At 45.4% G+C, this 14,831-nt stretch overlaps 1 protein-coding gene across 1 annotated transcript in view; it reads left to right on the forward strand.

The window, feature by feature from the left end:
• The first annotated feature begins 2,573 nt into the window (after nucleotides 1-2,573).
• Nucleotides 2,574-14,831, forward strand: part of pdcd4a (programmed cell death 4a) — a 109,543-nt gene continuing 97,285 nt past the window's right edge. Inside the window, exons 1-5 of the mRNA XM_067979808.1 lie at nucleotides 2,574-2,619; nucleotides 3,418-3,693; nucleotides 7,078-7,175; nucleotides 7,628-7,741; nucleotides 12,186-12,407. Coding sequence (XP_067835909.1) covers nucleotides 2,574-2,619; nucleotides 3,418-3,693; nucleotides 7,078-7,175; nucleotides 7,628-7,741; nucleotides 12,186-12,407 — 756 coding nt within the window. The remainder of the gene's footprint in view (nucleotides 2,620-3,417; nucleotides 3,694-7,077; nucleotides 7,176-7,627; nucleotides 7,742-12,185; nucleotides 12,408-14,831) is intronic.

Raw genomic sequence — 14,831 nt, forward strand, 5'->3', positions numbered from 1 at the left:
CCTTAAATAAGGGCACCAGAACTGTACGCAGTACTCCAGGTGTGGTCTCCCCAGCACCCTGTACAGTTGTAGCATGACTTCCCTGCTTTTATACTCTATCCCCTAGAAATAAAGTGCATAGGAGACTAGTATTTGTGACATCGAGCTATTTGCAGCATTCATGTTTTAAGCTCAATATCTATGGCTCTAGGGAGTTAGTGCATTACTATTACATTTCGGTGAGTCTAGAAGCACTGAGAAATAACGTGAGCGCTGCTTATTCTGGAACACAATGTGTAGGGTTGTTCGTGGAACTGGAAAGTGAAAGCTGGTCCATTGTTTTCAAGAGTTTACGTTTGTACATTTTAATTGTTTTGTACCTATGGGAGGGATATATTGATGCATTCAGGTTTCTTGGTGTAGTTCTGATTGTAATGGGAGCACAGCACATTTAACAGTTGAACAATATTTTTTATTCTTGCTCTGGGTGAGTCTCCAGGACTCTGGTTTTTCTCCAGACCCTTTCCATATTCTTAGCTTGCTAGTATCACTATCTGTCTATACTTGTTGGGAGAAGTTCTCAGTGAATAGTTTATCTCTAAACCTAGAAACAGCCTTCCTGATAGGCCTTGATTTCTTTAAACACCCTTTTTGGTGGCTTAACAGTCTCTCTCTAGCTAACCTTTGCTGCAGACCTCACTTGCTTTCTGCTCTTGCTCATTATACAAATGCTGTAGGCTGTAAACTAAATCTACCAGTTTTATTTCTTTATTACACCATGGGGTGAAAGACATTGAATAAGATGTTTGCTTTTGGAAAAGGTTCAACTCGTGTCCCCTTCAACATTTTAACACATGGACCTGCATTTAATTCCATTGAATTCCTTATTTGTTTCTCCATTGTTCCACCCCTGCTTGTTTTCAGCTTTTATTCATCACTGCAGATCCCTCCACATGTGGATGAGTGGGCAGTGGCTGCCAGATCCCTCCACATGTGGGCAGTGGCTGCCAGATCTCTCCACATGTGGGCAGTGGCTGCCAGATCCCTCCACATGTGGGCAGTGGCTGCCAGATCCCTCCACATGCGGGCAGTGGCTGCCAGATCCCTCCACATGCGGGCAGTGGCTGCCAGATCCCTCCACATGCGGGCAGTGGCTGCCAGATCCCTCCACATGCGGGCAGTGGCTGCCAGATCCCTCCACATGCGGGCAGTGGCTGCCAGATCCCTCCACATGCGGGCAGTGGCTGCCAGATCCCTCCACATGCGGGCAGTGGCTGCCAGATCCCTCCACATGCGGGCAGTGGCTGCCAGATCCCTCCACATGCGGGCAGTGGCTGCCAGATCCCTCCACATGCGGGCAGTGGCTGCCAGATCCCTCCACATGCGGGCAGTGGCTGCCAGATCCCTCCACATGCGGGCAGTGGCTGCCAGATCCCTCCACATGCGGGCAGTGGCTGCCAGATCCCTCCACATGGGGAGGAGTGGCTGCCAGATCCCTCCACATGCGGAGGAGTGGGCGGTGGCTGCCAGATCCCTCCACATGCGGAGGAGCGGGCGGTGGCTGCCAGAGGTGCGTTGAAATACTGTGGCGATTCTAATTCTGCGTTCCCTCCCACCCCCACCCCCAATCAAAACAACCTGGCAGAGACCAGGCACTCAACATATGGTGAATTGGGTCTGATCCAATGATCTTTAGATCATTGTTAAACTTTGGAATGTTGTTTGCTTTTGTGCAGAGTTGGTATGTGAAATATAGCAAACCAGAGACTTTGCAAAGGCCACAGGAAGCCTGGGGACAGTTCTGGCTTGAAGGAGGCTGTATTTAAAAAATCCTGAGAGCAGTCAGCTGGGTGGTGCTTTAATACAAAGGCCAATTGTTTATCATTTTTTTTAATGGTAATGCCTGTAGGGTTTTTTTGTGTAATATGCACCCTTAAATATTTTGGCACTTCTCAAGACTGAGGGCAAGAACCAGCTCTAGATTGAGCTTCTCTCCTGTGTGTAACGCAGCAGTTGGGGGGGGGTGGAGGAGAGAAAAAAGGGGCTTGGGTCAGATGGCAGTGGGAATGTGTAACTATAGCTTTTTGCACTGAGAGCTGCTGTAAGGTGAGCAGCAGCAATTTTATCCTAGTATTTGGTGATGGCAAATGAGGCCTTTGAACCCTGAATATTGGCTATTCCAAGCAGCACAAATGTGTGGTATGGGAAAGGAAAATTGGGTTGTAAAATGGGGCAGCCAGCAACATAACTGAGAAGGTTCTAGACAAAGGAGATAGAGAGAAATTTCCCGTTGGCAGAAGGATCAAGAACCAGAGGACATATATTTAAGGTGATTGGCAAAAGAACCAAAGGCGACATGAAGAAAAACCTTTTTACACAGTGAGGGGTTGTGATCTGGAATGCACTGCCCGAGGGGGTGTTGGAGGCAGATTCAATCATGGCCTTCAAAAGGGAATTGGATAAGTACTTGAAAGGAAAAAATTTGCAGGGCTACAGGGATAGGGCGAGGGAGTGGGTCTAGTTGGATTGCTCTTGCGTCGAGCCGGCACGGACTCGAATGGCCTCCTTCCCTGCTGAAACCTTTCTATGATTCTATGATAACTGAAGGGAACAGGAAGGATGTTTCACTCTGGGTAAGAGGTGAGTTGTGAAATAAGTTACCAGGATCAGGAGACAATTGGAAGTATCTCTGCAGAGAGGAGGGACTGAGGGTGTGCGAAAAATCCGATTTCTTGGGCAAACAGGCCTTTTCCTGCTCTTAAAACGTCTGTTCTGTCGGATGATCTGTCGTGCTGCTGACACTCAGCCCAGTGAGTGGCCAGGCTGTCTTGCTGATGTGAAGCTAAACACATCACTAACAAAGAGAATTGAACCTGGCTTTATCTGCTTTGTTACTAAAAAGTCATCTTTACTGCATAAATAAATAATAATGAAGAGGCACTTGGTACCAAAGCGGTTTCTGACTGTTCCTGACTGTAACACGAGCAGTTTTTAAACTGCAGTTTGTAACGCTCTTCAGCTCTAGTTTTTAAAAGGAAAAGTCAGCTGCTTCTGCTGAGTAACTTTCAGATTTGATAATGGTGGAAGCATTTCAGAGATAAAAGTGACTGCGCCCTTAGTGCGTGCAAGAGTTTCTGCACTGTAAATTGTGTGCACTTATCCGGTTACCATGGCCCCCCTTAACTCCAAGCGCCAATGGTAATCTTTGAGCCACCTGTCTTCAATGAGAACTAGACTGCTGAAACAGAACAGCAATAAAAAACTGTAGCTCTAAATTAACAGCAAAATGGAGGGCTGTGCAGGGGGAATAGTCAATGTAGGAAGTCCCACAGATATTTCCTGATCTTTAGGAGCCTAATATTCTCTGAGCAAAACACAGAGAGGTGTTTTGTAATTCTGTCACTTCCTGTAACTTTTATCCTATGTCTTTCATTCCAGGCTTGTATTTAGCAGGTCCTGAGGACATTGATGAGGATGACGAGGATTTGAATGACGGTGAAGTGAATGGGAACTGGACTCCTCAGGAGAAGGTACTCCACGAAGCCCGCATCAAGGCAAAAGCTAAACGCCGGCTGAGGCGCAATTCTTCTCGAGACTCCACCCGGGAGTCAGTGTCGGAGAGTGGCGAACCCGGTACAGACCCAAACAGTCCCAAAGGAAAACTGAACGACCGCAAATCTCGGTCTGGAAAAGGACGAGGCCTCCCAAAGAAAGGTAAACAGTGACTGGTTGTCCTGTGAGTCTCAGTAAGTGCCCAACCTCTCACCACAGAGAAATGGTGGGAAAGAAGACTTGGGTTGTTCTAACAAGTTTAAAAATCACTGATTTTCATAGTTGTTCAAAGAAAGCATATTTACAGGTGAGACTTATGACTTTTTTTAAATTAAAGTTTTTAGTTGATAAAGCTGCATTTTATGGAGCTCTTCAGTGGTGGCCTGTGTTCTCTACAGCCAAGGCTGGGTTGTATGTTCTCAGTCAGTGTCTGAAAGAGGATCGACAGCGTACCCTCTCGGCATCATTGGTTTCTATTTCAGGCAGCAACCTGTGAAGCGGCTCCAGCGAATGACAACAGCCGTGTGGAGGGGGGAGAAATCAAATTCTCCTTCAGATCCGGCACTTCACAGAAAAGGGGAGGTCTCTGCCAGTCTCAGAATTCAGTTGACTAGTATTGTAAAATCAGTATGGTAGGCATACTGACCCATCAAGTCTCTGTCAATGTTTTTCTCCATGTTAACTACCCTGATCGAATCCCACTCCCCTGCTTGCTCCCCATACCTTTCTTGTCTGTGCTGAATTTGGGCTCCTTTTATGAAGGAGCCATTAGTTCCCAGTTTTCTGCTTTCTCCCTATACAGCCTTTTCTTTTCATTAAATAGCTGTTCCTCCTCTTTTTCAAGCAGCTATCTAATTCCTTTTTAAAATAATTTATGTTTTGAGTTGTGGAATAGGTCATCAGAGTAGGCCATTAAATCAGGCAGTATAAATAGGGTCAAAAGGAAATTCAATAACATTTTAGAGAGAGGGAAGGGCTTTTCAGAGAAACCTAGATATTGTAGGACAGGAGGGGGCCATTTGCCCATTTTTGCCTGAGCAGAATTTGGGTTCCTCTTGGGGAGGCTGATTTTACACAGCCCCATTTCCCTCTTTTTCAGAGAAAATAGCAACAGGAGTAGGCCATTTGGCCCTTTGAGCCTGCCCCGCCATTCAATATGATCATGGCTGATCCTCTATCTCAATGCCATGTTCCCACTCTCTCCCCATACCCCTTGATGCCTTTGTGTCTAGAAATCTATCTAGCTCCTTCTTAAATATATTCAGTGACTTGGCCTCCACAGCCTTCTGTGGTAGAGAATTCCACAGGTTCACCACCCTCTGAGTGAAGAAATTTCTCCTCATCTCAGTCCTAAATGTCCTACCCGGTATCCTGAGACTGTGACCCCTCGTTCTGGACCCCCCAGCCAGGGGAAACATCCTGCATCCAGTCTGTCTAGCCCTGTCGGAATTTTATATGTTTCAATGAAATCCCCTCTCATTCTTCTAAACTCGAGTGAATACAGGCCGAGTCGACCCAATCTCTCCTCATACGACAGTCCTGCCATCCCAGAAATCAGTCTGGTGAACCTTCGCTGCACTCCCTCTATGGCAAGTATGTCCTTCCTCAGATAAGGAGACCAAAACTGCACACAATACTCCAGGTGTGGTCTCACCAAGGCCCTGTATAACTGCATTAAGACATCCCTGCTCCTGCACTCAAATCCTCTTGCAATGAAGGCCAACATACCATTCGCCTTCCTAACTGCTTGCTGCACCTGAATGCTCGCTTTCAGCAACTGGTGTATAAGGACACCCAGGTCTCGTTGCACCTCCCCTTTTCCCAATCTATCACCATTCAGATAATCTGTTTTTACAACCAAAGTGGATAACCTCACATTTATCCACATTATACTGCATCTGCCATGTTCTTGCCCACTCACCCAACTTGTCTAAATCACATTGGAGCCTCTTTGCATCCTCCTCACAGCTCACATTCCACCCCAGCTTTGTGTCGTCTGCAAATTTGGAAATGTTACATTTAGTTCCCTCATCCAAATCATTGATATATATTGTGAATAGCTGGGGCCCAAGCACTGATCCCTGCGGTACCCCACTAGTCACTGCCTGTTTATTCCTACTCTCCGTTTCCTGTCTGTCAACCAATTCTCAATCCATGCCAGTATATTCCCCCCAATTCCATGTGCTTTAATTTTGCACACTAACCTCTTGTGTGGGACCTTATCAAAAGCTTCCTGAAAATCCAAGTACACCACATCCACTGGTTCTCCCCTATCTATTCTACTAGTTACATCCTCAAAAAAAACTCCAGTAGATTTGTTAAGCGTGATTTCCCTTTCATAAACCCATGCTGACTTTGTCCAATCCCGTTAATGCCTTCCAAGTGTTCTGTTATCACATCCTTTATAATAGACTCTAGCATTTTCCCTACTACTGATGTTAGGCTAACCGGTCTGTAATTCCCTGTTTTTTCTCTCCCTTTTGTAAATAGTGGGTTTACATTTGCCACCTTCCAATCTGTAGGAACTGTTCCAGAGTCTATAGAATTTTAGAAGATGATCACCAATGCATCCACTATTTCCAGGGTCACTTCCTTTAGTACTCTGGGATGTAGATTATCAGGCCCTGAGAATTTGTCAGCCTTTAGCCCCATTAATTTCCCTAGCACCTTTTTTTACTAATACTGATTTCCTTCAGTTCCTCCCTCTTATTAGACCCTTGGTTCCCTAACATTTCTGGGAGGTTATTTATGTCCTCCTTTGTGAAGACAGAACCAAAGTATGTGTTTAATTGTTCTGCCATTTCTTTGTTCCCCATTATAATTTCCCCCATTTCTGACTGTAAGGGACCTACATTTGTCTTCACTAATCTTTTTCTCTTGACATAATAAAGTTTCTTGATGAAAATTATCTATCTGTGTTTACCTTGCCTGTTCCCGTTATCGTTTTTCATACCCCAGTCAAATTCCCCTGTCAGTTTTCTCCGTTTGAGTGTTACGGCCCTAGTTGCTCCAGCCTTTCTTCACCCTTGTATCTTCCTGGTCAATTTGTGTTGTATTTTGTCCAGGGTTGTTATCCCTCCTATAGCAAGTCATCTAAATTTTACACACCGTAATCCCTCAGATATAAATCCTAAATCTACACCTGTAGGGGAGAAAAGTGGTAAAAGCCTTTACTAGGCATGTACTATATAGTGGTAAAACTTCAAGCTTCAACTTTCCCTTGCTTGTGAGCTGATCAATTACTCCACTCATGGTGTGATGTGATTTCTAAATGCATGAGATAGGAACAGGAGTAGGCAATTCAGTCCCTCAAGCCTGCTGTGCCATTCATTAGATCATGGTCGGTCTGTACCTCAACTCCATTTACCCACCTTAGCTCCATATCCTTTGATACCCTGACCTAACATAAATCTATTGACCTCAGTCTTGAAAGCTCCAATTGTGTCTCAGCATCCACAGCCTTATGAGGGAGAGAGTTCTAGATTCCTGAATAAGCAGTGCATGATTCAATAATGTCCTGGTATAACCGCTATATGTTCATTGTAGGTGGAGCTGGTGGGAAGGGCGTATGGGGTGCAGCTGGAGTTATTTATGATTATGAGGAGCCCGATGCTCGTGATCCAAACTACGATGATGCTGTCCAGGTGAGTAAATTGTAGAGTATCCATAACATAACAGGGGGGGAGGAAGACACTGGATAGCACTTTTTAGGAATAAATTCGTAATGGAGAATGCTTTGGGATATGCTGATCCAGGGCCTGTCTGACTGAAGATATCCCGAGACTTTGTGTCATTTTATGAGTCTCTGTCTCATGCCGGGAAGCTGCAGTACTGAGTTTCTGGCTCTGATCTTTGAAAGTAGCCTTCCATCTAGGGCCAGGAACAAAGTGGGCAGCAATTTAGTTAGCTTTAATCGTCCAAAGAGATTTGTACTACCAATCTGTCTTGGGTGAGGTAGTTGGGGAGAGAGGATGGGGAGTGACCTCTTCTGCTTGCTCCATTCAGCCACCACAGATAATCACTGGGATAAGATGGCACTGTTAAGGAGGTATCTGTACAATATGGTGATCAATTCATCTGTCTGTTTTCTTGTTAGGGGGATACAGTGTATGAAACGATGGTCCCAGAACTGGATGAAAATGCATTGCAAAAAACCGTGACTCCAATTGTGAAGGAGTACTTTGAACATGGAGATGGAAATGAAGTAGCTGTAAGTAAATTGGGGTTCTTCTCACTCCTCACCCAGCCCTCTGACTCTAGCTTCTTAAGCATGCAATGTCCTCTCCCTCTGCCTCATCTTCACTAAATAAAGACTTTATCTGCCTTGACCCTACTCTTTGCAACACCCTCTCCAAATCCATATGTCTCTTCATCCTCCCCACTTTTTAAAAGCCTTCTCAGGCCACCACTTTGATTTCCCAAGGTGCACTCCCTGCGAGCGCCCCCTCCTGCTGGGAGCACGGATCGTGGAATCGCCCCTTGTGTTCAGCTTCCCATCTCCTGAATCTGGCTACAATCTTTCCTCCAGTCATCTGATCCTTTTCTGGCCTTATTTTAGCTCTTGGCAGCTATGTCCTGCCACCCATCTGCTCTTCATATTAATATTTTAAAGTGTAGTCATCTTAAAGTCAGGAGTAGGGTTATTCACTGACTGTTCCAGTGTCCTGCTCGATGCACCATTCCTCTGATAGAGAAGCAACCCAGGTCAGCCTACAACACGAACCTGGATAACATCAGGTGACCGGTAATATTTGCACCACAAGTCCTAGATAATGACCATCTCCAACAAGAGAAAGCCCAGCCATCTCCCCCTGATCTTCAATTGCACCATCACTCAGTCCCTCACCATCAACATCCTGAGGGTCACCAGTGACCAAAAGCCCGACTGGATTGACCGCATTAGCACCATGGCTACAAGAGAAGGATGGAGGATGGGTACTCCAACAACTGGTTCACCCCCTGACCCCTCAATATCTCCACTATCTACCAGGAGCAAGTCAGGAGTGTGATGGGATACTCACCACTCATCCGGATGGGTGTAGCAGGAACAGCACTTAACGCCATCCGGGACAGATCAATTCACTTGATCGGTAACTCTGCCACTGGACTCAATATCCACTTCCTCCACCACCGGCGCAGTGTGTATGATCGACAAGGTGCACTACAGTAATTCACCAAGGTTACTTCAAGAGCATCTCTCCCCTATAATCTTTACCGGCGAGAAGGACAAGAGCATCAATGTCATTAGAACACCATCACTTCAAGTCCCCCTCAGTCTCACACCGTCCTGATTTGGATATGCATCGCCATTACTTCATTTGCTAGTTCAGTATCCTGGAATTTCCTCTGGAACATCATTGTGGGAGCACCATCAGCGCAAGGACTGCAACGGTTCAAGGAGAAGGACCCACCACCACTTTCTGAGGGCACCCTGGGATGGGCGTTAGGTGTGACCTTACCAGTGTCACCCACATCCTAAGAGCAAATGTTTTTTTAAAAAAAGCCAATCTCCCATAGTGTCGCACACAGTTATGGTCAAGTGTAGACTTCAGATGGAAGCAAAGGTAGAGGGTGGGAGATAAGTGAACCAGGGTATGCAGATGTAATGTAGTCCTTATTTTAAAGTCATACATTCTGTCCTTCTTCCATAATTGTTTGCTCTTTAACTGAGCAATAATGTAAAATCAAAGGTTATGACTATTTGGGAATCAGAGAAGTGGAGTTGGTTCCAGCCTATGAGCGTGCCTTCTGTAAAGGCTGAGGAGCTGGATCTCCATCTTGCTCTCTCTGGCCTCAGGTCTCTTTCCCTTTTTCCCCTCCCCCTCAGCTGATGCTGGTTATTACAGTCCTGTGTCTTCCCTATTTAGGCTCCATTTTTTGAGGAGTGTATTTTGAACTATTCCTTCTGTAGAATCATCGAATCATAGAAAGGTTACAGCACGGAAGGAGGCCATTTGGCCCATCGAGTCCGTGCCAGCTCTATGCAAGAGCAATCCAGCTAGTCCCACTCTCCCACCCTTTCCCTGTAGCCCTGCAAATTTTTTCCCTTCAAGTACTTATCCAGTTCCCTTTTGAAGGCTGTGATTGAATCTGCCTCCACCACCCCCTCGGGCAGTGCATTCCAGATCACAACCACTCGCTGTGTGTGTAAAAAAAAAGTTTTTCCTCATGTAGCCTTTGGTTCTTTTGCCAATCACCTTAAGTCTTTGTCCTCTGGTTCTTGACCCTTCCACCAATGGGAACAGTTTCTCTCTATCTACTCTGTCTAGATCCTTCATGATTTTGAATACCTCCATCAAATCTCCTTGCAACTGACTCTGTTCTAAGGAGAACAACCCCAGCTTCTCCAGTCTATCCACGTAGTTAAAGTCCCTCATCCCTGGAATCATTCTAGTAAATCTTTTCTGCACCCTCTCTAAGGCCTTCACATCTTTCCTAAAGTGCGGTGCCCAGAACTGGACACAATACTCCAGTTGTGGTGGAACTAGTGTTTTATAAAAGTTCATCACAACTTCCTTGCTTTTGTACTCTCTGCCTCTATTTACAAAGCCCAGGATCCCGTATGCATTTTTTTTTTTAACCGCTTTCTCAACCTGCCCTGCCACCTTCAAAGATTTGTGCACCTAATACCCCCAGATCTCTCTGTTCGTCTGTTTTAGAATTGTACCCCTTAGTTTATATTGCATCTCCTCATTCTTCCTCCCGAAATATATCACTTCGCATTTTTCTGCGTTAAATTTCATCAGCTTGTCTATATCCTCTTGAAGTCTATCACTATCCTCCTCACTGTTCACTACACTTCCAAGTTTTGTGTCATCTGCAAATTTTGAAATTGTGCCCTGTACACCCAAGTCCAAGTCATTAATATATATCAAGAAAAGCAGTGGTCCCACCACTGACCCCTGGTGCACACCACTGTACACCTCCCTCCAGTCCCAAAAACAACCGTTCACCACTACTCTCTGTTTCCTGTCACTTAGCCAATTTCGTATCCATGCTGCCCCTTTTATTCCATGGGGAGTCAACTTTGCTTCAAGCCTATTGTGTGACACTTTATCAAACGCCTTTTGGAAGTTCATACATACCACATCAACCGCAACTGTAGAAGCAATTTATAAATAGTCAGCCATTTACATGTTGTGGAGAATTTTTTTTTGTGAAAAATAGGGCAGTCGAAACACAACCTGAAGTGTCATTCTCCCTACTCAAATGGCCTCAGATTCCAAAACATTGGCGACTGATGCAATGCAGTGGACGGTTTTGTTATCCCCAGTCTAGGCTGCCTTCTGAATGTTTTCGAAAACTAGAACTAATACCTTTTTTTTAATTCGTTCATGGGATGTGGGCGTCGCTGGCAAGACCAGCATTTATTGCCCATCCCTAAATGCCCTTGAGAAGGTGGTGGTGAGCCGCCTTCTTACCTCTTGTAGGAGGGATGTTGTCTGTGGTTTTAACCAAGGCACTGTTAAAATGCCACTCCCACAGTGTGCCCTGGCAGAAATGTTCCATGGCGCCATGCCAGTAAGTGTTGAAGTAGCTGTTGTCTGCCAAGATGCTGTATTTTTACCAGCTGGGAAAACTCCAAGCAAACAGTTAAACAATGTGCTTATGTTTTCAACCTTTCTTTGCAGTTAGAGCAAAGTGACAGATGACATTTTCAGATACCTATCCCCATGAGAAGGTTTGATGCTCGAATTTACCTGTATTTATCATATTAACTTTACATCAATGTCCTGATCGAGCCAACTTATTTCAGCGGCTGCGACCTGTGATTCCTGGCTTGTTTTTTTTATTTGTTCATGGGATGTGGGCGTTGCTGGCGAGGCCGGCATTTATTGCCCATCCCTAATTGCCCGAACTGAGAGCCCATTTGTTAAATCTCATCTGTAATTACACATCACATGAAAGCTAACAATATCTTGCATGGATTCCTCATGACAGTTGTACACTTCTTGTAACAGGTTCTGAGCCATTAGCGAAGATAGCTGGACGAATGATGGTTCCTCTATCACGCACAGATAGCCCGGCATAAAACTTGTTAAATTTTCAGCATGTCTACACAAGAATGTGTCCGCAGGCAGACACAAGCCATACGGTACAAGCAGTGAGAATTCCTATTTCGTGTACAAGCGAAGTTGCTGTGAAGCTTTACGTCCTGTAAGATTTATCCAGTAGATGTGCAGCACACTGGAGATCTTGGTCCTGGGACCAAGGAACAGTGTGGTGAGTTTATTCCCGACACCAGAGTCCCCAGACTTTGCTGGGGGGGGGGGAGTCAGGGAGGAGTGGTGATGAGGTAACACTTTTCACAGTGGGACTTATTCATGTTGACAGCCAGTTTGAATGGTGCCAGTGGTTACTGCTTGGGCAGTGATGGAGGTATGGTCTGTGAAAACCTTGACTCTCAGGATTTGGTAAAGGGGACAAAATAACTTAGAGGGAGTGTTGCTGTCACATAAATTTCAGTCATACCCTGTCACTATTACAATATCCTTTATCTTTTCTCCCCCTTCTAGGAAGTGCCTTGCAACATTTTCTACATAAAAATGCTGCATAAATACAAGTTATTGCTGGGGCTTGTCAGTGATGGGTTTAGGAATGTGATTTAATCCCCATTAAAGACTACGGTTAAATCTTTTACACTTTGTTTTTAGGCCCTGCTGCAGGAACTGAATCTGGGAAAGAGAAAGCATGAGGTTCCTTCTCTTGCAGTCTCGCTTGCGTTGGAAGGCAAGGCGAGTCATCGGGAACTGACGTCCAGGCTTCTGTCTGATCTCTTGGGGAAGGTCCTTACAGCTGAGGATGTTGCCAAGGCCTTTGATAGGATGTTGAAGGATTTACCTGATCTCATTCTTGATACACCTGAGGCGCCACAGGTAAAAACCCAGCTCTTCGCAAGCTTTCCCTGTATTTGGAAAGCAACTACTTACAGCAGAGCAATCCTGATTTACACGTAGGATTCCACGCACGCTGTGGGATCCATTACAGTAATTAGATGATGATGCAACAGCTCAGCTTGTGCTCTCTAGTGCAGCCTTTTGCAGCAAAAAGAAAAAACTCTCCAGCCTAGTATTGCAGAGTAACCTTGGGACCCTGCCAATTTTAAACTGCTTTCCTCCAGGCTGTTAAGTTCCTTCTAGCGTAGTTTGCACACTGCCTGCACTCCATTTATTCGACACTGTAGGACTCTGGGAAAGCAGCGTTGTAGTGGAGACCTGTGATCTATAATCTGCCGCTCTGATTTTGCTCACTGTGTCCAGCTGATCCATCTCAGACCTTTTGGTTGGAGGGATAATGTTGTCTGGGACACCAGGAAATCCCTACTCCTCCAGAATTGTAGGGGATCTTTAAGATTCACCTAATGGGTCACCCTCCTTTACGGTGGGGCTCCAGGATAAGTCAGAATTCGCTCCCTAAACATCTCTCGCTCTATACCATCCTCTGCTCTTTTAAGACCCTTCTTAAAGCGTGCATCTTTTGCTGTCTTCTAATAGCATCTTCACTCAGCATCCATTTATTTCTGATTATGACATTTTTCATAGAATCATGGAAATTTACGGTACAGGAGACCAATTGGCCCATCTTTTCTGTGCCGCCGAAAAATTGATATCCAGCCTAATCCCACTTTCCAGCTCTTGGTCTGTAGCCTTGTAGGTTACGGCACCTCAAGTGCTCATCTAAATACCCTTTAAATGCGATGAGGGTTTCTGCCTCGACCACCGTTCAGGCAGTGAGTTCCAGAACCCCATCTCTGGGTGAAAAAGTTTCTCCTCAGCTCCCCTCTAATCCTTCTACCAATTACTTTAAATCTATGCTCCCTGGTCACTAACCCCTCTGCTAAGGGAAATATCCACTCTATCTAGGCCCTTCATGATTTTGTACACCTCAATTAAATCTCCCCTCAGCCTCCTCTGTTCCAAAGAAAACAACTCCAGCCTATCCAATGTTTTCTCATAGCTAAAACAGCCATGGCAACATCCTCGTAAATCTCCTCTGTACCCTCTCTAGTGCAATCACATCTTTCCTGTAACTACGCAGTACTCAAGCTGTGGCTTAACCAATGTTTTATACAGTTCTAGCATAACCTCCCCGCTCTTATATTCTGTGACTCGGCTAATAAAGGAAAGTATCCCGTATGCCTTTTTAACCACCTTATCTACCTGTCCTGCTACCTTCAGGGATCTGTGGACATGCACTCCAAGGTCCTCTACACTTTTCAATATCCTACCATTTATTGTGTATTCCCTTGCCTTGTTTGCCCTCCTCAAATACACTTCTCTGGATTGAATTCCGTTTGCCACTTTTCTGCCCACATAAGAAATAGGAGAGCATAAGAAATAGGAGCAGGAGTAGGCCAATCGGCCCCTCGAGCCTGCTCCGCCTGACCAATCCATTGATATCTTCCTGCAGTCTACAGCTTTCCTCCTCACCATCAACTACACGGCCAATTTTTGTATCATGTGCAAACTTTTTAATCATACTCCCTAAATTTAAGACTAAATCATTGAGATATACCACAAAAAGCAAGGGACCTAGTACAGAACCCCACTGGAAACAGCCTTCCAGTCACAAAAACACCCGTCGACCATTACCCTTTGCTTCCTGCCACTGAGCCAATTTTGGATCCAACTTGTCACTCTCCCTTGGATCCCATGGGCTTTTACTTTTTTGACCAGTCTGCCATGTGGGACCTTGTCAAAAGCCTTGCTAAAATCCATGTAAACTACATCAAACGCACTACCCTCATTGACCTTCCTTGTTACCGCCTCAAAAAATTCAATCCAGTTTTTCTACATCAAAGGCACTTTAAAAATGCACGTTGTTGTTGTAGAGGCCAAGACTGCCATCCCAGTGTTATTTTCTGTTCTTTGCACGCTGTGTTATACAGTGCGATGTTATGTTATACAGTGGCCCATCTGCCTGTTCAGTTGGATTTTGGGGCACTACTGCATGGGCAGTAAGTTCTCAAAGTGTCTAGTCCAACATTTCTCCCTCAACCAACACCACCCAACACAGATGAACTGTTCAGCATTAATTGCGGAACGGTTGTGAAACCTTCGACCAGCTTTCCTCCACAGTCAGCTGCAGTCGAGTTCCGTCTCACCAGCCATTCCATGGAATGCTAAAGCTGCACATTCCACTCTGCTACTCCATTTCAGACATTGTGCATCCTTCAATCTCCCTGATTTTTGAACCCCGTAATCCTTGCTGTTGCTCCGTCCCTTCACCCCTCCCACCCAAGCCAGAAACATAACCTCCCTGCACCCTGCCAGCCCCTATTAGGACTGAAGTTTGCTGAC

Source organism: Heptranchias perlo, unplaced genomic scaffold (genome assembly GCF_035084215.1).
Source record: "Heptranchias perlo isolate sHepPer1 unplaced genomic scaffold, sHepPer1.hap1 HAP1_SCAFFOLD_512, whole genome shotgun sequence".
Classification (NCBI taxonomy): Eukaryota; Metazoa; Chordata; class Chondrichthyes; order Hexanchiformes; family Hexanchidae; genus Heptranchias; species Heptranchias perlo.